Source organism: Mastacembelus armatus, chromosome 4 (genome assembly GCF_900324485.2).
Source record: "Mastacembelus armatus chromosome 4, fMasArm1.2, whole genome shotgun sequence".
NCBI classification, from domain to species: Eukaryota; Metazoa; Chordata; class Actinopteri; order Synbranchiformes; family Mastacembelidae; genus Mastacembelus; species Mastacembelus armatus.
In genome coordinates this window covers 6,485,201-6,505,294 of record NC_046636.1, presented here as the reverse complement: position 1 = coordinate 6,505,294, position 20,094 = coordinate 6,485,201, and the positions used below count along the sequence as shown (strand labels likewise).

At 38.4% G+C, this 20,094-nt stretch overlaps 1 protein-coding gene across 2 annotated transcripts in view; it reads left to right on the top strand.

The window, feature by feature from the left end:
* pde4ba (phosphodiesterase 4B, cAMP-specific a) overlaps nt 1–20,094 on the top strand; it is a 142,561-nt gene that overhangs the window by 72,670 nt on the left and 49,797 nt on the right. Inside the window, exons 1-4 of one of the 2 annotated variants that reach the window (XM_026323698.2) lie at nt 5,036–5,586; nt 15,941–16,135; nt 17,330–17,366; nt 17,479–17,549. In XM_026323698.2, coding sequence (XP_026179483.1) covers nt 5,486–5,586; nt 15,941–16,135; nt 17,330–17,366; nt 17,479–17,549 — 404 coding nt within the window. In that variant the 5' untranslated portion in view covers nt 5,036–5,485. Of the gene's footprint in view, nt 1–5,035; nt 5,587–15,940; nt 16,136–17,329; nt 17,367–17,478; nt 17,550–20,094 lie in introns of those variants that run through there. The other variant, XM_026323697.2, reaches the window with a different exon arrangement.

Genomic DNA, 20,094 nt, shown 5'->3' with positions numbered 1-20,094 from the left:
GTCAGTTCCTCAGCTTTCCCCCAAATCCTCTCCTCTCCTCTCCTCTCCTCCTCTCCTCTCCTCTCCTCTCCTCTCCTCTCCTCTCCTCTCCTCTCCTCTCCTCTCCTCTCCTCTCCTCTCCTCTCCTCTCCTCTCCTCTCCTCTCCTCCTCTCCTCTCCTCTCCTCTCCTCTCCTCTCCTCTCCTCTCCTCTCCTCTCCTCTCCGTTATAATGCCGGCCAGAGTGTCAAGGTGAGAAGTGAATAAAATGAACTACACTCAAACCAATCAGGGTCATTTAACTGTTCTAAAATCACCCACTCTGTGGAGGTGACATGTAGACAGGAGACTTTTCCCAAACATTTCTCCACCAGCATCATACTAGAGTCATTTCACATTAACTCACACTTCCATCTGAAGACACTCAGCAAGTGGAGTGTTATATAAATACACACTCAAACTGTGGGATGCCCTGCCACTGCCTTGCCTCTTCACCTGAATCAGGAAGGACGCAGTGGTCACCATGGCGACTGAGACACCTGTACTTACTAACCTGTTGTGTGAATTACTCTTTCTGCAAATGCACTAGTTCAGTGGTTAGTGGTGATTCTTTAAATTAAACCTATTTCTGCTGTCTCAGGTTAAGGACATGAGAGGTAAAAAGCTCTGGACCTTTTGAAGTGCTTCATTTAAGTTTCAGTACATATTCTGTGATATTATATAAAGCCAATTTAAATGACAGTAGCAGGTAGCAAGGTTCCTAACATTTCTGTTTGCAGAGTGTTAATGGGTTTTAGAACCTACAGTACATTTAATACTTGCTTATTTAAAATGACTTCTGGAGGGGTTGTAATGCATGGCTGAAATTTGGTCCAAATTGAGAAGACTCTTTGTGTTCTCCAAATGATGCCACATACAATGTCTGTTTCTCAGCTAGGCACGACCCCAGGCCGTTTTTTAAGAACAGTTTAAATGCATGACCAAAGGTTTTGCTGTGTGTTCTGAAAGCCATTTTGCCACTCACCTAAAATCCTCATCGGTTCTGCAGACTGGTAATAGCCCAAGGCGTTAGTTACTGTAGGTGATCACACTTTCTTTAAGGGTCAAAGACAAGTTGTTAAGATCACCACAGGCTAGTTCAGTTAATGTTTGTATTTTCCATTGCAAGTTTATTTATCAGGGGCCATGTGTAAGGAAAACATTAATGCCATACAATGACAAGAGATGCTTTACACCATTTAGCTAAGAGCTCATGTTAATGTGCAGTCCCTGAATGCACTGTTCTGTGTTCTTTAATGGAATATTAATATTGAGTGAATAGATCATATATTATCAATTTACAGGATGAATTTTTAAATCGTTTTAAAGCATTTTAGTAAATTAGCATTTATGTTCTCGTGTGGATCTTTTTCTCCCACTCCAGCAAAGATATCATGTGTATCTTTCCACACTTTTGTCTGTCACTGTTTTGATAAATCTATTTTCTTATTTTCAGTCTGCCCTTCTGAACTCTGTCAGTGTCTTTACTCTGTTTGTAGAGTTTATATTTAAATAGCTTTCAGGGATCAGGGCTGTTGTTTTGATCCTGATATAATGTGATCGCATTTGTGTTTATATGAGGGAAACGGCTTTCATGTCAATGCTGTTGTGCCTGTCAAGGTTCTGTCAAATACGTCTGAGATTACAGTTTGTTATCAACAAGACACAAAGACTTTTTTCTAAGGTTTGCCTTTTGGGTTTCCTCATCTGCAGTGCAGTATCAATATTAAGGACCTGCCAGAGGTGCAGCTTGGCAGCAACAATCTGACAGGCCTACCTTAAGCCATCAAATGTTTGCCTGATTGATGTTTAATTATGGTCCTCTGCAAGTGAAAAGCTACAGGTCAAACAATGTTAGGTGTTATTCTGTGCATAGAATGTTTTACAGTAGCATGAGTAATAAAAATGCTAGACATGAATCAAAATCAGGTTTCCATTTGAATAAAAGAGGGAAATATAAGATTATTGTATTAATGCCAATAAATAAAGAACAGTGAAAATGCAAGAACTAAGCTTTCAGCATAGACAGGTTTGCTGTTGTTTGTATAAAGGTTCCCATTGATCCTCTTAACTGGCTGTAGGATGCTGAGGTCACAGGCTCTCATCATGTTGTCACAGCAGCTTTGCAGCTGCTTTCCTCCTCCCAACCATTTCATTTGTCATTTTGATCCAGTATGAAATAACAGTTGAAGGATCTATGTTCACACCCTGTGTAATACCAGCTCTGAGTGCTTTCCATAGGGCATGGCGCATCTGGTGTCATATCTTACATGCCACATCCTGTAAATGTGAGTTTCATGGTCTGTCTGTAGTGACTCGAGGCTAAATGGTGTAGTTACACATCGCCATCTTGTGGATGCAGACCTGAAAAATTAATTTTCTGTTGAATGAGATGGTGCCCTCTGATGTTCATGGAGGGGTGCTGCTTCTTTTTGCTTTGACCTAATAATAGTGTTTAACCAATTAAAACTTAGCTGCTGTGTTGGATTCCAAAGGCAGGAAGATGCAAAAGGCCAAAATAAAGAGTTTTATTTCTTGATATTAAATAAATGTTGTATGAAAGCAGAAGAGTGGCTGTGGTTTGGTTTCATCGACAGGTTTTACAGCAACACACTATAATTAGAAGTGGTGCTGAATACAATACATATCAAGGTTTTTTGTTTATTATCATGCCACGCTGTCTTGGCATGATGTTTATTTTAGTGAGCAAATGAAACACAACTGGGCTAAACCTTATAAGCACAATCAGCTGTACTCAGCATAAAATGTTGCTCACTATTTAACATTTTTCTCAGCTTTTGGTTTAATGGCGTGAGGCTGTTAAATTATGCAAGATCACAGAATTAGTTTTAATAGATATGTTTTTCTTTGCAAATAACATCTAACATTAGGCTAATTTGAATGGTTGACAGAAATGATGGAGAATATGCTCTGTGAATTGTGAGATATTTTTACAAAGTTGATGCCTATGATGTTTAAATTTTGAAGGAAAGGTGGCAAAGAGGCTTCCATCACATTACAGATGCTCTTGCTAAATATTTTAACAGCTTTGTCTCCTAAATCACACGCAGCTATGGGCAATCATAGATCACTGTATTCTTTGCATGTGAAACGGTTACCACTGGTGTGTCATAGATGAATATCATTTTAGTGTAGGGACATCTATATGCTCTTCTATGGTTAACCCTCAGGAGGTTATTAAGGAGGAATGCCACTGCTATTGCTGCATGGGGAAACATATACAGCCCTGTGGCTGCCACTTCTTCCATTTCTCATCTTTGTGTATTGTGAAGTAGTTGGACAGGCTGAACTGTGGGATTGTTGTAGTGATTCACTTTTAGTCCCTGTGAACCTGTTCCTCCCCTCATGTGTTTTTGAAGTGTTTGCGTTATGTGTCATCTTTCTGGATTGTGTCCAAATGAATGACGCTGAAGCTTTCCTGCCCTGTCTTGATGGTAATTAGCAGAAACTCATGCAGTTCTCCGTCAGGAAGGTTTTCCTGTAAAGTTTGATAAGTACTGGCTGTTAAAGGATGTGAGAAACAGGGTTGCTTGTCTAGCCGTGTCTCCTTTTTGTCCAGACACCTCATATTCACATTGTAAATCTCTAGTTATCTGTTGGCTTATTTTGAAGAATTTGCACGTTGTTCAGGAGAGGAGAGCTCTTTACTGGATTTTATCAATATAAGCACATTTTCCATGTATATTATTCAAAAACATACATGCAGCAGATCCTACAATAATATGACAAAATAAAATTCTGTTGTATCAGTGGGAAAAAACACCCACTGCTAGATGCTTTGATCTATACAAAGCTAATTTGCTCTTGACTGTGACTTTTGTCTTTTAATCTGCTCAAACAACAAAATTGCCCAAATTTGCCAAAAAGCTTCTTATGGTGAAAATGTATTACAATGAAAGCTGGACAGCTGTTAAGATTTCATCTTGAGTTATCTTTTTGCACTTTCCTTGTTACTTTTCCTATATCTGTCACCACTGTTATCATGATGTGAGGGGTTGGCTCACTGTGGCCACTAACATATTGTGACTACAATTAAAACTGTGTTTTACTATATAGTCCTGTATTGTTTAAGCACCAGCTTCCACAGCCATGTCATAATGTATTATTGATTGTGAAATTTATATACAGCTTATAAATGTTGACTTATTAAGTTTACAGTAGTTACAATTTTTTTATATGCTATGTAGAGTATTTACTTCTGTGCAGTTCATATGGGCTTGTAAGTCATCATGACATCATATATGCCCAAACCAGTAATGCAGGATTGTTTTTTTAAGCATTTCAATAATAGCAAACCAGTTTTCACTCAAACCTTTAGACCTAAGTTCTAAATAATTAGAAGCAACTTTTGCAATCAGAGTAATCATACTATAAAAATTAAAGAACTTTTCCAGCTGATATATTTTGGGTATTTAAAGGAAAATGAACGCTTAAATTGTCATAGGTCGTACAGAACAGCAGTTAAACTTTGAACACAGTTAACACGGATGTGAGTGATGGACGAATTTCTACTCCGCTCCATTGACTCCACTCCAGAACTTGGATATTCCTCGCCAGTCTGCCAGGCCGCTCTGAAGGGAACAGAGCACCATACACACACACAGTCACACACAGTCATGTCTCGTTATAGTTGTGAGGACACTCACAGACATAATGCATTCCCTAGACCCTAACCCTAACCTAAACCTAACTTTAACCCTAATCCTTAACCCCCTTAAATGTCCTCATAAGGACAAAACTGTCCATACAAGAATGGTATCAGAGTAAAACGTGTCCACACAACCATAGAAAGATGAGTATACACACACACACACACACCAGGGGGAGGAAGTATAGCCTGTGACGAACAGAAGAGTCCGCAAAAAGAGAGCACACACACAGAGAGAGGGAGAGAGAGAGAGAGAGAGAGAGAGTGGAGACAGACAGTGAGGACAAGGGCTTGAAGAGTTCAGTAATGTGACATATGGACTGCTGCTTATGCTTGTTGTGTGTGATGTGAGATCAAGTGTGTGCTTCAAGGTGTTCGGATATCTGTCTGCTGTTTTTTTTTTTGTTTTTGTTTTGGTACCAAGTAGAGGATATCTGATGGATAAGCTGCTGAGTAACTTCTTTATCAGAGGTTGTATAAGTTACAGTCAACTAATTGTATGACTGTGAAGCCTGAATAAGTAGCATACATTTATTAATTTAAGGTTTAATAAGTTTGATGGTGCTAGTTTTGCTTCATGGGTTTCATTTCAAGTGGGTGGGTTGCTGTATGGGTTGCACTTATCATTAATACAGTGTGTATGATGATGTGTGACTTCAGAATATTAGGTCCATGTGTGTGAAATGCTGCACTTGTGATGGAAATCCTCTGGGTGTGTTCTTGTTCTTGTGTTTGCGGTTACGCATGTGATGGCATGTGCCAGGTAGTGTATGCATGAGTGCACATTTGTGTTGGGGCAATGTACCGGCGTTCACCCTGTGCCAGAGGAAGGGTTCATTTTGACTTCAGCGAGGAAGTCATCAGGAAGCTCCATGCCACCAACCATGGGCATGCTCACAGGTCAGGAAACACACCGATAACCACACAACCACACACACATTCCCAACTAGGGAATGTCAACATGTAGCTTAACTTCATTTTTCATAGTCATTATGTAATCTTCTCACATGTTTCCCACCAGTAATCTCTAGCTGGAATGTGGTTATCCAACATACGTCTGTCTAATGTTTTTGAGGTGCAGAAGTGTTTGCAAATGTGTTGAATAGGTTGCATGCAGGTTAAACAGTCTGTTAATTTGCCATGCAAATAGGTCTGATACATTTGTTTATAAGGACTTTTTTAACCAATGTGATGATAGTGTAGACTGGTCTAATGTAAACCAGACAGCCCAAAGGATATATCTTCAAAAAAAAAGAAGCCAGAAACACTGAAATGTCTATTGTCGTCTCAGCCTTTAGCAACACGGGCAAAATTTGACTTTGTTGTCAAGCAGCATTTCTTCTCTGACCATGTTTATTTTTGTTTTTGACCTCCAGTAATGGTGGTGTCTTATTATTTAAAGGGTTAGCACACATCATTCAAAAAACATCACCACAAACTCTCCACATAGCTCAACTCCTCATGTATGCATAAATAGGACGCTATGTTTTGTTTTTTTTTCCAGTGGATTTGGTTGAACTGACACTGTTGTGGTGTTTCTGCACCACGCTGCTCTTTTGAAAGTACTTTCAGTGTCATTATCCTTGAAGGAGCAGACATGAAAGGAGGGAATGAGTGAGAGTTTTGGCAGGAGGTGCACAGTGATGTGGTTCTAATGTTATTGTCAGAGATTTAAACTAACAATATAAGGAGTCTGGTCTGGGCCTCAGCTAGCTGAAAATCCAGGATGCTGCATAGTAGTTTCATTGAAACGTTCACATGACATTAACATTGGGTAAACTTAAAAAATTCAGACAAGCAGGAGGAATAACAAATATTTGCCACCCTAAGAAAACAAATAGCTGTATATGAATTATCTGTAGTATGTCATTAACACTATTGTAAAACGTAATGGAATAGCACATCCATTCATCCATCATCCATTCATCCATCATCTATTTATGGTCACAGGGATCTGCTGGATCCTATCCCAGCTCTCTTTGAGTGAAAGGCAGTGGTACACCCTGGACAGTCCCAGTCCACCCCAGTGGAATAGAAAATTGTATCCAGAAAGTATAATTAGACCAAAATTGATTTTTTTACCAAATTTTTGCAATACCTTCTCCTGCATAAATAACCTTGAATTAGTAATGTTTGAGTGCTTAATGGAACTAATTCCAGCCTCAATGTGGAATATTTATACTTGAGAATTAAAATCTACCTCCAAATGTTTGTTTTCCAAGCCCTGTGTGACCTTATAATCTGCCAGTTTATTTCCTATTTGAGCAGTTGTGATAAGACACACTGTGTCTACAACATAATGATAATGTCTTTTCTTATCACTGCAGTGTTGATTGTAGATACAGTAGCTACAATGATATTTGTTGAGCAACCACCAAGTGCCTTTGATGAGTTAAGACTTTGATCGACAAAAGGTTCTATTCAACTTTAAAACTAACACTATTTGAGATTGAAAAACGGAACCAACCCTGCAGCAAATGCAGTCATAAATGACCAGTGCTGATAATGATGTTGATTGTAGGCTGTTTTTTTCAGTGTTTGAGTCAAAGAAGAACTAAACCAGTGCAAAAACCCAGTGTGAAAAACTAGGCTGGGTCTCCTCCCATGAGGACTTCTGGCTCAACTGGAGGCAAATCAGGCTGCTGGCTTGGACTGTTGCAAGTTTTAGTGCACATCATACAATGAAATGGAGCAGAACGATGAAAACTGTAATTAATACAACAAAATGATCTGTAGATGTCTTACTAAAGGTTTTATTCTCTTCACTGTGACCTGACATTACAGATGTTTAATAAATAAAAAGAAATATTTGTTCTCTGCTATTGTAAAATAATGTAGCACTAATGGCAAAATCTGTCTTGTAATCATGGGAGTCTGGGGACGTTAAGCTCTGGAGACGTCGACCTCTGGTTGGGTGGGCTCCACCTCTGTGACTGAGGGTTTCCTGTGGAAAGTACTGGATTTTACCGTAGAAAGCAGAAGTACACAGGTGGCGTATTGTACAGTGCTGCATGTTAGACTCACTAGGCAGGTAAATGAGACCTACCCTGAAGGATAAATACTCCACAACTGCTTCCTCTCACCAATGTGTACTGTACATTGTGAATGTACTCCATGTGCTTTTGCGTGCACTTTTCCTGCAACATATTTGCACACGTGCAGCTTTCCTTTTCCATTTATGGCATGTGGACGTGCATATATTAGCCTACATACTGAGTGTCTCTCACACAGGGAGTGTTTTCACACATGTCCTGCTAGGACGGATAATCTCCTGAAGTGATGGGCCTAACCAAATATTTGGACAGTAACCCGGAATCCTATGGCATAATAACAAAGATCACAGTTCCTTTTATTTGTACAGAGGGTTTTCCTGTGTGCTGGGTTCCTTTCTATGTTCAGCCTTTGATACCAGTTACATCAGATCTTCACAGATTAGTGGCACTTTTGAACAAGGATGTTTGGTATTTTCAGATTTTTAAAACCATTTTTGAATCATTGATGTCAAAACTTTATTTGTATAACTGTGAAAACATCAGTTGTAAAAAATAGACAATTTAGACATTGCAATGCTTTTTAATGCAACTATCTGTGCGGTGTACTGCATGGTGAGCCTTTTAGTGCTAAGGAGAGGAGTAGCGATGCCTGTGATATGATTGTAATTGATCACTAGACCAAAGGCAATGTGTCTTAAATAGAGATTTTACATCACAGCAGTTATCATAAAGCCCTCAAACTGTTTCAGAATAGCATAGATATGTGCAAGAAGTTTCAGTCCAACACTAGGTACTATGTAATTAAACTGAACAAAACTGACCTCAAGGCTACTCTTCAGCTTCAGTTTATATTCTGTTATAACTCAGCATTTGAAACTAGATTTCTTTTCAGTTTGGTGACCCATTTTCCTTTCAAGTGCAGGACTATGAATAACAGTGTTTTGTGCTTGCTTGCCCATGGGTGGGGTGCACCGCTATGTTGCAGAGTTTGTGGTACAGCACTATTTTATTTGCAGTGCACTTTACTTACAGTATAATAAGTTGTTATGGAGATGGATACATAGAAAAATGTGGTAAGGACTTGCAAGTCTGCTGTGGTTAAGTGGTTGGGGCTTTTGATTTGAGTGACACGCCAAAGTTGAAATTAGCCACTGCTGCTGTGAAGTGGGCTTGATGATGATAATGGTGATTATGTCAATTAAAATAATGAGGAGGAAAATAACAAGTGATAGCTGGGAGGATCACACAACACCATGGTGACTGTGGGGTTGGTAATGAGAGTGATGGAGGGAAGGGTTAAGATGATGGGACCAACCATGATCATTTTGTAATAATTTTTGTTGGACTTTTTGCTTTCTGCTTCACATGTTCTAAGATTGTTATAAGTTTAAAAGAGTTGTAGGTCCAGCACACACAGTTCATTGTGAGCCACAAGGAGAAGCCATGAATTGTGACCACGAGTAGCCTGACTCTGTACAGACCAGGGAGTGTAATGGAAAAGCGATGCCACACTGCAATTTACCAGCCCAGGAATGTTTTTATAAGGCAATGTCCTGCTAAGTTTCTCTGTCGTTTTCCTTTTTTTAACTCTGAATTTTCACTGTCAACTACCCAGTTATGAGAAAATTTCATTTCCTCTTTTTCAGTTCAAATAAATGTTCATCACCTTGTCACTATTTGTTATACGGTGTCTTTCAGTTCATCCACCCTCTTAGAGACACAAACACTGTAACTCGTGTTCACCATCATCACACCTTTGGCCAGTTCTGCTTTGTGTTTCCTCATGTGATATGTGACTGTGAAAGAGAGCTTCTGCTAGATGACTTTGTACCTAAATGTGTGTATATAATGACTTGGTGCAGGCCTAATTACTTTGACCTAATTTCTATTAATATGAGCTGTATCTAGTAGTTGGATTCCTAAGTATTTTTTTTAGTGGCAGTTTTAGGACAGAGGACATATTTGATTCTCAGAGTGGTTTTATCTTTTTTTTTTTTTTTCCAAATGAAACATTAGCACCAACAGTGGTTTATGGGCATAATTCTGGAGTTTCATGTTTTCATTAGTGTGGTTTGCAGGGCAGGAGAATAGGACTCCTCATCTAAGAATACAGGCTTTAAGTAAATTTTTTACATTTGCATGCAACTCAACAATAAATCTCTCTATTTTGGCTCACTTGGAACCAAAGTAGGATACAGACTGTAGCCAACAAGGTTTTACATAAAAGTAGTGTCATGTAAGCTGTAGTTTACAGCAGTAAAGGCCTGCTTCAAAATGTGTGCTGTTTATTGTGAGTATAATTGGATTTGGTCAGCTTTGGCTTCTCATGTTTCTCCTGTATGTTTCTGATGTTGGTAGAGGTTGTTGATGAAGACGTTGAAGAAATACCAAGCAATATGCACTTTTTCAATAATTGCGAACCTTCTCGTCACTATGTAAGCACAGTGATTGCATGGAAGTAGCTAACTGGATGTAATCCAGCTCTATACACTCATTCAGAGCTCACCATCACTATGTATTACAAAGTGAATTAAAGACTATAAACACTATTATTGGATTTTACTGTAGTAATTAGAGCAGGACAAGGCCTGATCATGTGTGAAACATCCATGTAGTGTTGAGGTGGTGCTGTCAGTTGGTGCAAAACCAAGACTATAAATACCCATGAACACCTTAATCTAGCACATCTAGACACCCATGGACATATTCTGTAGGTTATTTTAGATTTCATTAGATTACTGATTAAAATCAATAATAAAATCAATAATAATGCAATAATGAAAAACAACAAATTCAAAGCACATTTCTGGTTTTGATCATTTTATACTGATGTTATCAATTTTCTCAGTGGTGTGTTTGGATGTTGTGGCAACTGAGTTTTAGAACTGATGCAATATCTTCATATTGCTTGACCTGAAGTGAAGCAGAAGTTGAACATCTTTAAACAATTCCATTGTAGCTAAAGTCAGAAAGAGAAGAAAGAGAATCAAATGTTCAGAGTAGATATTAAAAATAACACTTTCGGACTTGGTTTAGTTTTAGTTGAATTTTGACCCATTGTTCCAGGAGATTTTAATAAGTTCATGTGTTTTCATACGTCTGCGTCAACATGTGTATGTTTAGACTGGTTTGGGTAATTAAATTATTTTTAGATATTTCTGCAGCAGATTCATTTAAGGACATTAAATTTAACTTCTATTTATGCCCGGTCTGATGGGAGCACTCAATCAGCTCATCAGACCTGGGGCATTTTCAAGCTCTGGCACATTTTGCTGGCTGCTTGACAGAAAGTCTTTTTGGGATCTAAGCAAATTGCTGGAAAATGTTTGTCTTCAATACACTTTGACAAGAAGTTCTGTGTATGGAACAGGTGGTTTTTATCTGATTGTTCAAGCCACAAGATTGTTAACATTAGTTGAATTGCTCATTTAATAACCGAACAAAATCCAATTCAAGTGTGCACTGAAGAAATAATATTTAAACCTTGGCTAACACTAGGACAAACAGAAGGTGTTACCATGGCATCTGTGTTTACACAACCTGGTAGACAAATGATAGCTGGTTTCCCCTCACACAGGAAGGAAGAGATTAATTTAAAGCATAAGAATGCTTTCTCTCGCTGTCTGCGACACTCTGTTTCTCCCCTGTGTCTTCTTACTCTTACCAGGCTATTTTTTTTTCCTATTCTGACTTACTCAGGAAAGGAGTTTTAAAACGTATTATAATAATTCAGTTAAAGAAAGAAGTATCAGCAAGCATTGAGAATTCTTTTATGTGCCAAAATATAGTTTTAATTTGCTGAAAATGAATGTTTTCTTTAGTCATTTAAAAATCAGTACTTACTGGGGTGTTGCACTCATTATTTGGAAGTTATTAAGCTTGGGAAGTTATTAATGCAGTGTCACATGTTATGGTTCATGCTCAGTGTTGATGTGATTTTTTTTTTTTTTTTTTTTAATGGAAAGCTCTTATACTACTTGATCAGCAATAAGCATCAAACAGATCCTGTTAGCAGTTAGCTGGTGTACATAGAGTATGGGAGCTGAAAGAGAGTAAATACTGGACTTGTTTGCCAGCTGGTCAAAAACACAACTAGTGCTGCAACTGCTGGATTTGTTGATGAGCAGCTCTCTGATGACAAGTTTGTGTCAGTGTTACAGTGTATCAGTAAGATACACATCTTTAAAAAATGAATTTTTAATTAGTTTTAATTTAAATTAATTTCTGTTCCATTTTTTCTTATCACATTTTAAAACATGCTCTCTTATGTCAGAATCCACCCTGGCAGTACTGTGTCTCACAGTGTGTAAAACTCTTCCATCACCCCCCCACAGCTCATGAATCAACACACAGGATACTGAGTTGTCCCACTCTACCGGAAAATGAGAGTCAGTCTCCTACTCCGTGACTACTGTCAAGCCAAACAACACCATTGTCTCACAGCTGGGAAGCAGAGTCATATCCCAGGAAAACACTAACACTTTTCCATCGATCTGTCCTATCTTTATTTTCTACTACTGGTTGTTTTCAGACTGTCACATGCTTTCTGTTACTGTGGCTGGTGTGAACATTTATCTAGGCCAGAAGTTAGTCTGTGCCTGGTCCCAAATGTTCAGCTTTAGATTTGAAAGTACAAGTCTACAAATGTATGGTTTGTGTCTCTGCTCATTATTGATGAGTTAAGATCATTGTGAGGAAACACCTCTGAAATAGACTGATCAAAATTGTGTTACCCTGCACAAGTATAACATATTGTCACAGCTTGTGGTGAAAGACAGATTACATTCTGGCTGGCTTGTTTTCATAAAGACAGCTGCATTTTTTGGTATAGCAGAACAAACACACACACACACACACACGCACACACACACACACACACACACACACACACACACACCCATCCCACTTGGCATGTGGATAAATGGCAGTTATTGTTTTACTTGGAGATTTTGGACGACAGGAAAATTAGTAACTTATGGATGACGCTAACTGGGGCTTGTAGTAAAATAAACCCAAAAAAAGCACTTTATCGTCATTAAATCTGTCATTCTTTTGACTGGTCCATCACTTAGTCGGTCTGCCTATCAGTCCGACAAATGCAGCTGGATCATGGGAAAGGAATGTGGTGTCATCCTAACCAGTCATTCTGGGGTCAGAGAAAGCACTTCCTGATGCTTAAGTCAAACATAACACCAAACACGACAGACTCACTGAATCATAAGCGTTAACTAATAACTATTTCACAATATCTACTATCAAGAAGTTGGATTAATCACTGTGTCCTGTAGCTCCTTGGAAGACATTTTAGTAGAAAATATAAACACAAACATGCGTCATGAAATCGTGTGATACTTTGATCAATTTCAAGTCCCTATTCACCCATTGTCAGATTCCTCAGTCAAGCTAGTTTGAGTGAGTATTTCCCCTCTACCTTGGAAGCCTATAATTGTAATAAAGCATCTGGCCTCTGGTTGTCCCAGCTTCTCAGTAAATTGGATAAACAATTCTTGCTCTCATGCTGTCTCAGGCCTGCTTCTATCTGACAACTGGAAGCTTGCATTACTGCATTTATATATCTTTGTGTATACAGTCGATTAGTGAGATCCAAGGAACTGAGGTCTATGTTACTCTGTACACAAAATTCAAAGCATGAGAGAATAGTTGGAGTGGGACTGGTTTCCCAGGCAAATGCCCTAATCCACTAAACCACAAAGAGACCCCATTTCATACAGGGGGTCTTTGTTCCCAAGGTCTGTCTTTGTGTTGTTATTCGAAGGGTACATTCTTGGATATCCCTTCCTTGTCCTGTAAAGTGGACCAATGTAAAAACACAGCCATAAAAGCCTATTTTTCACCTGTCTGAAACAACAGATACAAAGCAGTTGCATAATCCTGTCTTATGTAGTTTATAACCTACAGTATGTAATAAATTTAAATAAGCTTTAAAGGTCTACTTAGTAGGAAGTTTCAAAAACATGTCACAGTCTTTATTCTGCAAATGGAGATGAAGAGAGAAGTGCAGGAAAGCTAGTTTCTGCCAGTTGGCCTTTTGCGTTTAGTATATTTTAGTTTCATATACTGTTTCTAAAATGTCAAGAGTGAAATACCAAGATCAAACACTTCAGCATATCTTACTTTCCTACATGGTTTCATGGGGGACCCTGTTGGTGAGAGTGGTTGAAGTGGAGGCCACCTGTGGGACCAAACTATACACAAACTTTGGCATCAGTCAACCAGACAGTCACAGGAGAGTCATAAAACTGGGTTGTTTTTCCATAGAAATCTTAAATGTTAATGTGTTTAAAAAAAAACAGCTGCTTTATAGTCTATATGAGCTGATGGGTAAGTTTTAGGACTGTTACATTTGCACTTGTTAATGGAGATGATTCTACACTACACAACATAGTGTATTATGCTAGAAACATGATGTATATTTAGTGTTTTTACTCTGTGAATTTTTACTTTGACTTAAATTCTCAGTACTCATTTTCTTCTTTGACATGGCTTGAAAATGAGGTTCCATTGCCTTCTACATATCTTCATGTAGTAAAAAAATAAATATATAAATCTAAATTCTTCAGATCAGTCTTGGCAAAAATACAGACTGAGTCTTTGCAGTTTTAATTGAAAGCCTTTAAGCACAGATATGTCATCTTATTGAATTTCCCTGGTATTGTATATCATCTGCAAAGGTAATGTGAGGTTCGCTGTCTTTTATTGAAATTTGAGCTAGAAAGACTGTGCTGAGATGTGCGTGTTGTGGTTGAATAGACTAGCCTGCACTGGCTCCAAAATGAGTCGTCTGCACATGATGGTAATACACAAAGCAGTGAATTGACCTGAGGGCAGAGCATAGCAATGCATAGCACAGGGCTGCATGTGTATGCATGTATAAGACACACATGCATTTTGTTTGCAACTGATCCTTTCTGTTCTTTCCTTTTTTAAGATTATTTCAATGCATCATTGCAGCATGTTTAGAAACAGAACAGGACAGAGCAGGGATTTCTGGCCATAGGGTCAAGGCTGGAGCTTATAAACAGTTTTTACTTGGTTTCTCTGGCTCGATTTTGATCATATTACTTTATAGCCTATTTTGTGGTTTGTTTACTTTGAACCCCTGTTTTGATTCGTCTGTCTAATTTATTCCATGCACCTCCTCCCTGGTTTGTGTAAAGCATTTTTAAATGAATGTTTTGAGAAATGCTACATACTTAACAAAGTTGACTTTCAGCCAGTAAATGTTTTTTTTTTTAATTTCTATTACAAATTGAACTTCTGATGTCAAATGTGTCACTGTTTTTGTTTGGACCTAGATTCCCATCATTTGTAATTGTCAGTGAGTCCCTAATGCCCTACAAATAGTTTAAAGCTACATTTTAATCTTTAAAGAATCATTGGAATTACTTAACTGCCACAAGGAGCTACACTAAACCTACATCTATGAAAACACACCTTGTATGAAAGGAGCAAAATTTCAACTTTTCATCTGAGTAAAATCCTGTTGAAACACTTTTCATCACAATATAACATGAGAATAATTTTGCAGCTGCAGTCGAGTCTTAAAGGAATAGTTTGGGAGATTTCAAGCTGGTGTTAAAACAATACTGAGGCATCTTTCTGTGCACAAACTCAAATGTTCATCTGAGCTCAAATTCAGCTTCAAATATCTTTTGCAGTTGTTTTAACACAAGTTTGTCCATTTTTGCGATAATCTTTTTTTTTTTTTTTTTTTTTTCTTTAGTGTAGCCAGCACTACTTCTGTTGGTGTGTGTTTGCAAGAAAATAACTGTCACATGCTGTTTGGAAAATGAATTCAAGATTCAGTGTTGCCAGATAAAAGAAATGCCAGATGTTTTAATCAGATCCTCCTTTCATCTCTCATTCGTCAACCTTCTCCTCCTCTGCCTCACTCCTTTGTCAGAGAATAACCACTGTGACTTTAGCATGTCACACTGCCCCTTCTTGCCTGATAATGTTGTGTGAGTTCATTCATATGTGACTGCCACTCATCCCTTAAGGAGAGTTGATAGTACAGTTTCTCTGTTTTTGTCGTATTTTACATGCTCATTAATCACTCTGAGGTGCTTGATAATGTAGATAAAATGTTCCTTTTCTAATTGTGAAATAATTTCAGTTAACTTCTGCTACTCCTGATCCTCCGAAATATCTTAGTTATGTCTTAATTTGTTAATCTACCTTTGACATTAACAGAAATTATTTATATTTAAAGTCATATCTTTTTTTATTTCTGCTTTTAGTTTTGATGTGGAGAATGGTCCATCTGCCAGCTGCAGCCCTCTGGACCCCCAGGCCTCCCCGGGCTCTGGTCTGGTCCTCCATACTAACTTCCCCAGTCATAACCAGCGCAGAGAGTCCTTCCTCTACCGCTCTGACAGCGACTATGATCTGTCACCTAAGTCCATGTCACGAAACTCCTCCATCGCCTCTGAGCTGTAAGTAGAAAAACATGGAAACAAGCACAGCAAGTACATTAAAAAATACGTACAGTACATATCCGTTTTAGGAACCAAAGTCTGTGGGAGCAAATAATTGTGATAAGGGTCTGAAACCTAATTCGTAATTGTGAAATCTAGATTTAAATCTAGATTTAAGTTTATAAAGTTTATAAGTTTATAGGACTGAAGTCTTTGAATACCATCTATCTGAATTGATTTGGTTCACAAATTTAGATTAAATTATAGTATTCCATATTAAAAAAACTTTTCAAGTTCAGTTAATTCAGATCTTAAAACTAAAGCAAAGTCAAACAGTGCTCTGATTAGCCTGAGCGAGTTGAGTTCTCAACATCAGAGAAACCAAGGACAAGCAGTCGAGTCTGGAATAGATCAGATCTCTGTGTTATTTACTGTGTGAATTTTATCAAGCCACCAGATATTTTGACTTGACTTGAATACATTTCAAAATTAAGCTTCAGTTGGTTCCTAACTTAAAAATCATGTATTTTCTTTTTCTCTATATATGTTATTGCAACACTGCTGACGATGTGTGGTTAGATTTTATATGATATGTACAGTCTGGAACTGTTATTACAAATTGTAGTCAGTTTTATCATCCAGTTTCAATTGATATTTGTGAATTAAAGTAAAAATGCATTTGTGACATTCTAAATAATTTTATTCATAGTTGTGGATGTTTGCCCTCAGTGAACAGTACATGCAGCCACACCCACTGTTTAATTTTCCAATAAAGTACAACACAGTGTACAGTTCCTGCACTACTGTTCAGACCCCAGTGACCACACTGTGACTCCAGATGTTGCATAATATGATGACGATTTAAAATCTAAAGATGAGTAACTGATATTTTTGCCTTGTTCTAGTTAACAAAAATAAGTTGTTCTTAAGAGCTGAGTCCCTTACAAGGTTACATCCCATCGGAGAAGACCTATGAGCATCCCCCCATACTCTAATCCCATTTGGATTCTTTTTGTTAGTTATAGTAACAGGGCCAGCTGGGTCATGGTAATTATTGCTTTTTATTGTTACTTAACATTTTCCTTTTTGGCCATGAACAACGTGACAGAAAGCACTAGGCATAATAAGGTTATGCAACAGGAGCACCTGAAGTTTTAGTGTGAATCATGTTTGAGAACATTTCTTACCACATTTTGTTTTCTGTGTTTCCAGACATGGTGATGACCTGATTGTAACACCTTTTGCTCAGGTAAATATTTCATGTTTTTATAATGTTTGTCTCTCACTTGTTTTCCTGCAGTGCTAAATCTTATTTAAACTAACTCTGCTCTGTCTTTACCTCCTTCCTGCTGTCCTTCTAGGTTTTGGCAAGCCTTCGAAGTGTAAGGAATAACTTCACTGTGTTGACCAATGTTCAGTGTGCCTCCAGCAAGTAAGTGCTATTAAATCAAAATGATTTATATTTTTGAGAGAGATTGTTTTTTAAACACCTAAACAAACAACAGGGAACACTTAATCATCACAGTATAACACAGTCAGCTAAACTTCTGGGATATCAGTCTTCACCAAAACAGATGTCATACCTGTGGAAAGACAAAAGCACGACAACCCCAAAGAGAGAATGGTTTTGCATGTGGTGGCCATACACAAATGCTCTCTTCTTATCCTTCCTGACTGATTCTTCTCAAGTTTTGTTTTGCTACTGACCTTGTCACTACTGGTAGCATGATGCTATACCTGCAGCCCAGGTAGTCCAGTTATTCTAAGATGGCATATCTATTCATGCAGTCGCAAGAAGGTTTGCTGTGTCTCCCAGCACAGTCTCAAGAGCAGGGAGAAGATACCAGGTGACAGGGTGTTACACCAGGAGACCTGGACAGGACCTTACAAGGGAACCAACCCAGCAGCAGGACTAGTACCTGCTCCTTTGTGCAAGAAGGAACAGGAGGAGCACTGTGAGAGTCTTACAAAATTACCTCCTGCAGCCTATTGGTGTGCATGATACTGACCTCTGACTCCATGTAGGTCCATGTAGGCACCCCACTTTCTTCACAGATAAGAGCTGTGTCACATTAAACGACAAGCGTAAGCCATGATGAGCATTGTACTGCCTGCAACATCAATCAATGCGCATGACCGGTTTGGGGGTGGGCCAGTGATGGTGTGGAGGCCCACAGAGACCTCCATGTCATGGCCAACAGTACCCTGACCCAGGATCCTCAGAGCGATTGTCAGACCTTACATTAGTGCAGTGGGCCTTAGGTTCATCCTGGTAAAAGACAAGGCTTGGTCTCATGTGGCCAGTGTCCAGGCAGTTCCTGGATGATGAAGGTCTTGATGATTGGCCCTCACTTTCCCTTGACTTAAATCCAATTGAACACCTGTGGGACTTTATGGCTCAGTGCATCCTACGCCACCAAGTACCAGCATAGACTGTCCAGGAACTCACTGATGAACTGATCCAGGTCTGGGAGAAGGACAGATCAGCTGAGCCATTATGAGCATGCTCAGATGTTGTTGATAGTGCATACAGGGACCATACACAACTGTCAATCACATTATGAGTTGCTGTGATGAAAGTGGTGCAACTTGGATGAACATGTGACTTTGAAAATCAGTGTGATTAGGAATACAGCCCTCCATGGGTTGATGATTTTAGTTTCCAATGAACATTACTATGTAATATAGCTGTGAACAAATAATACAGTATACACAGTAAAGATTTTCAGCTTGAAGAATTTGTTCAAGATATGATGTGTGATTTAAGTTTTTTTTTCTTAATATTTTTGTTTTTGAGCAATATAAAATAGTTTTCTGCTACAAGTATTTTGGACATTTGCAAACTCCCAAAAAAATTCTGATGCTCAAAAATTTAGAATAGATTATAAGCCATTTTACAGGCCTCTAAAGACTGTTATAAATCAAGTCCACTTAGACATTCTTGGGTTTCATTTTTTAGATTCTCTTGCAGCAAACTGCCAAAAACATTTACAAATGACCCACAGGCAAAATGCAGTAAATCTTGTGGAAGCGGAAAAGCATCAAACTTGAATAGTGCACAGTCTGCAATTGAATCAATTGACCACAAAGTGGAGGTAATGAGCTGTATACATAGGGCTGATGTCTTACACTGCAGCTGCTTCCTACACTCAGAGATAAAAATGAAGTACTCCAACAAACACAGCATATGCCTTGCATACACACATGTAAATACACACAAATACCGATTACTTTCAGAACTTAATAATTCAAAATAAAAAGTGGGATTGTATTGCATTTTAGAACCACCATTCCTTTTTTATTTAGTGATAAATAAATAAAAGTAATTTCCTTCTAGGTGTCGTTAGTTTAAATGCAAACACATACAGATGGATTGTTTTCCTCAATACATTTATTTTATTTTGTTTCACATGACATAGTTTGCATAATTTAGAAAAACATTTTAAATGTAATTTTTTTCAATTCAACAATGCATGCATTATGTTTGATACTAATTAATCAGTGCTCCAGCTTCTTTAAAAAAAATACTTAACTTACTTACTTAAACCATCCATCCATCCATCCATCTTCTATACCCGCTTTTCCTGGTTCAGGGTCACGGGGATCTGCTGGAGCCTATCCCAGCTCTCTCTCGGGTGGAAGGCAGGGGTACACCCTGGACAGGTCACCAGTCTGTCGCAGGGCCACATATAGACACACAAAGACAGACAACCTCACACACTCACACTCACTACGGGCAATTTTAGAGTCACCAATCAACCTAACATGCATGTTTTTTGGACTGTGGGAGGAAACCGGAGTACCCGGAGTAAACCCACGCAAGCACAGGGAGAACATGCAAACTCCACACAGAAAGGCCGGGATGCGAACCCACGACCTTCTTGCTGTGAGGCAACAGTGCACTTCAATTACTAAAAATAATTTAATGCTATGAGTGTAAAAACCTGGTATGCGTATCTGCAAAGTAAAGGTGCTTC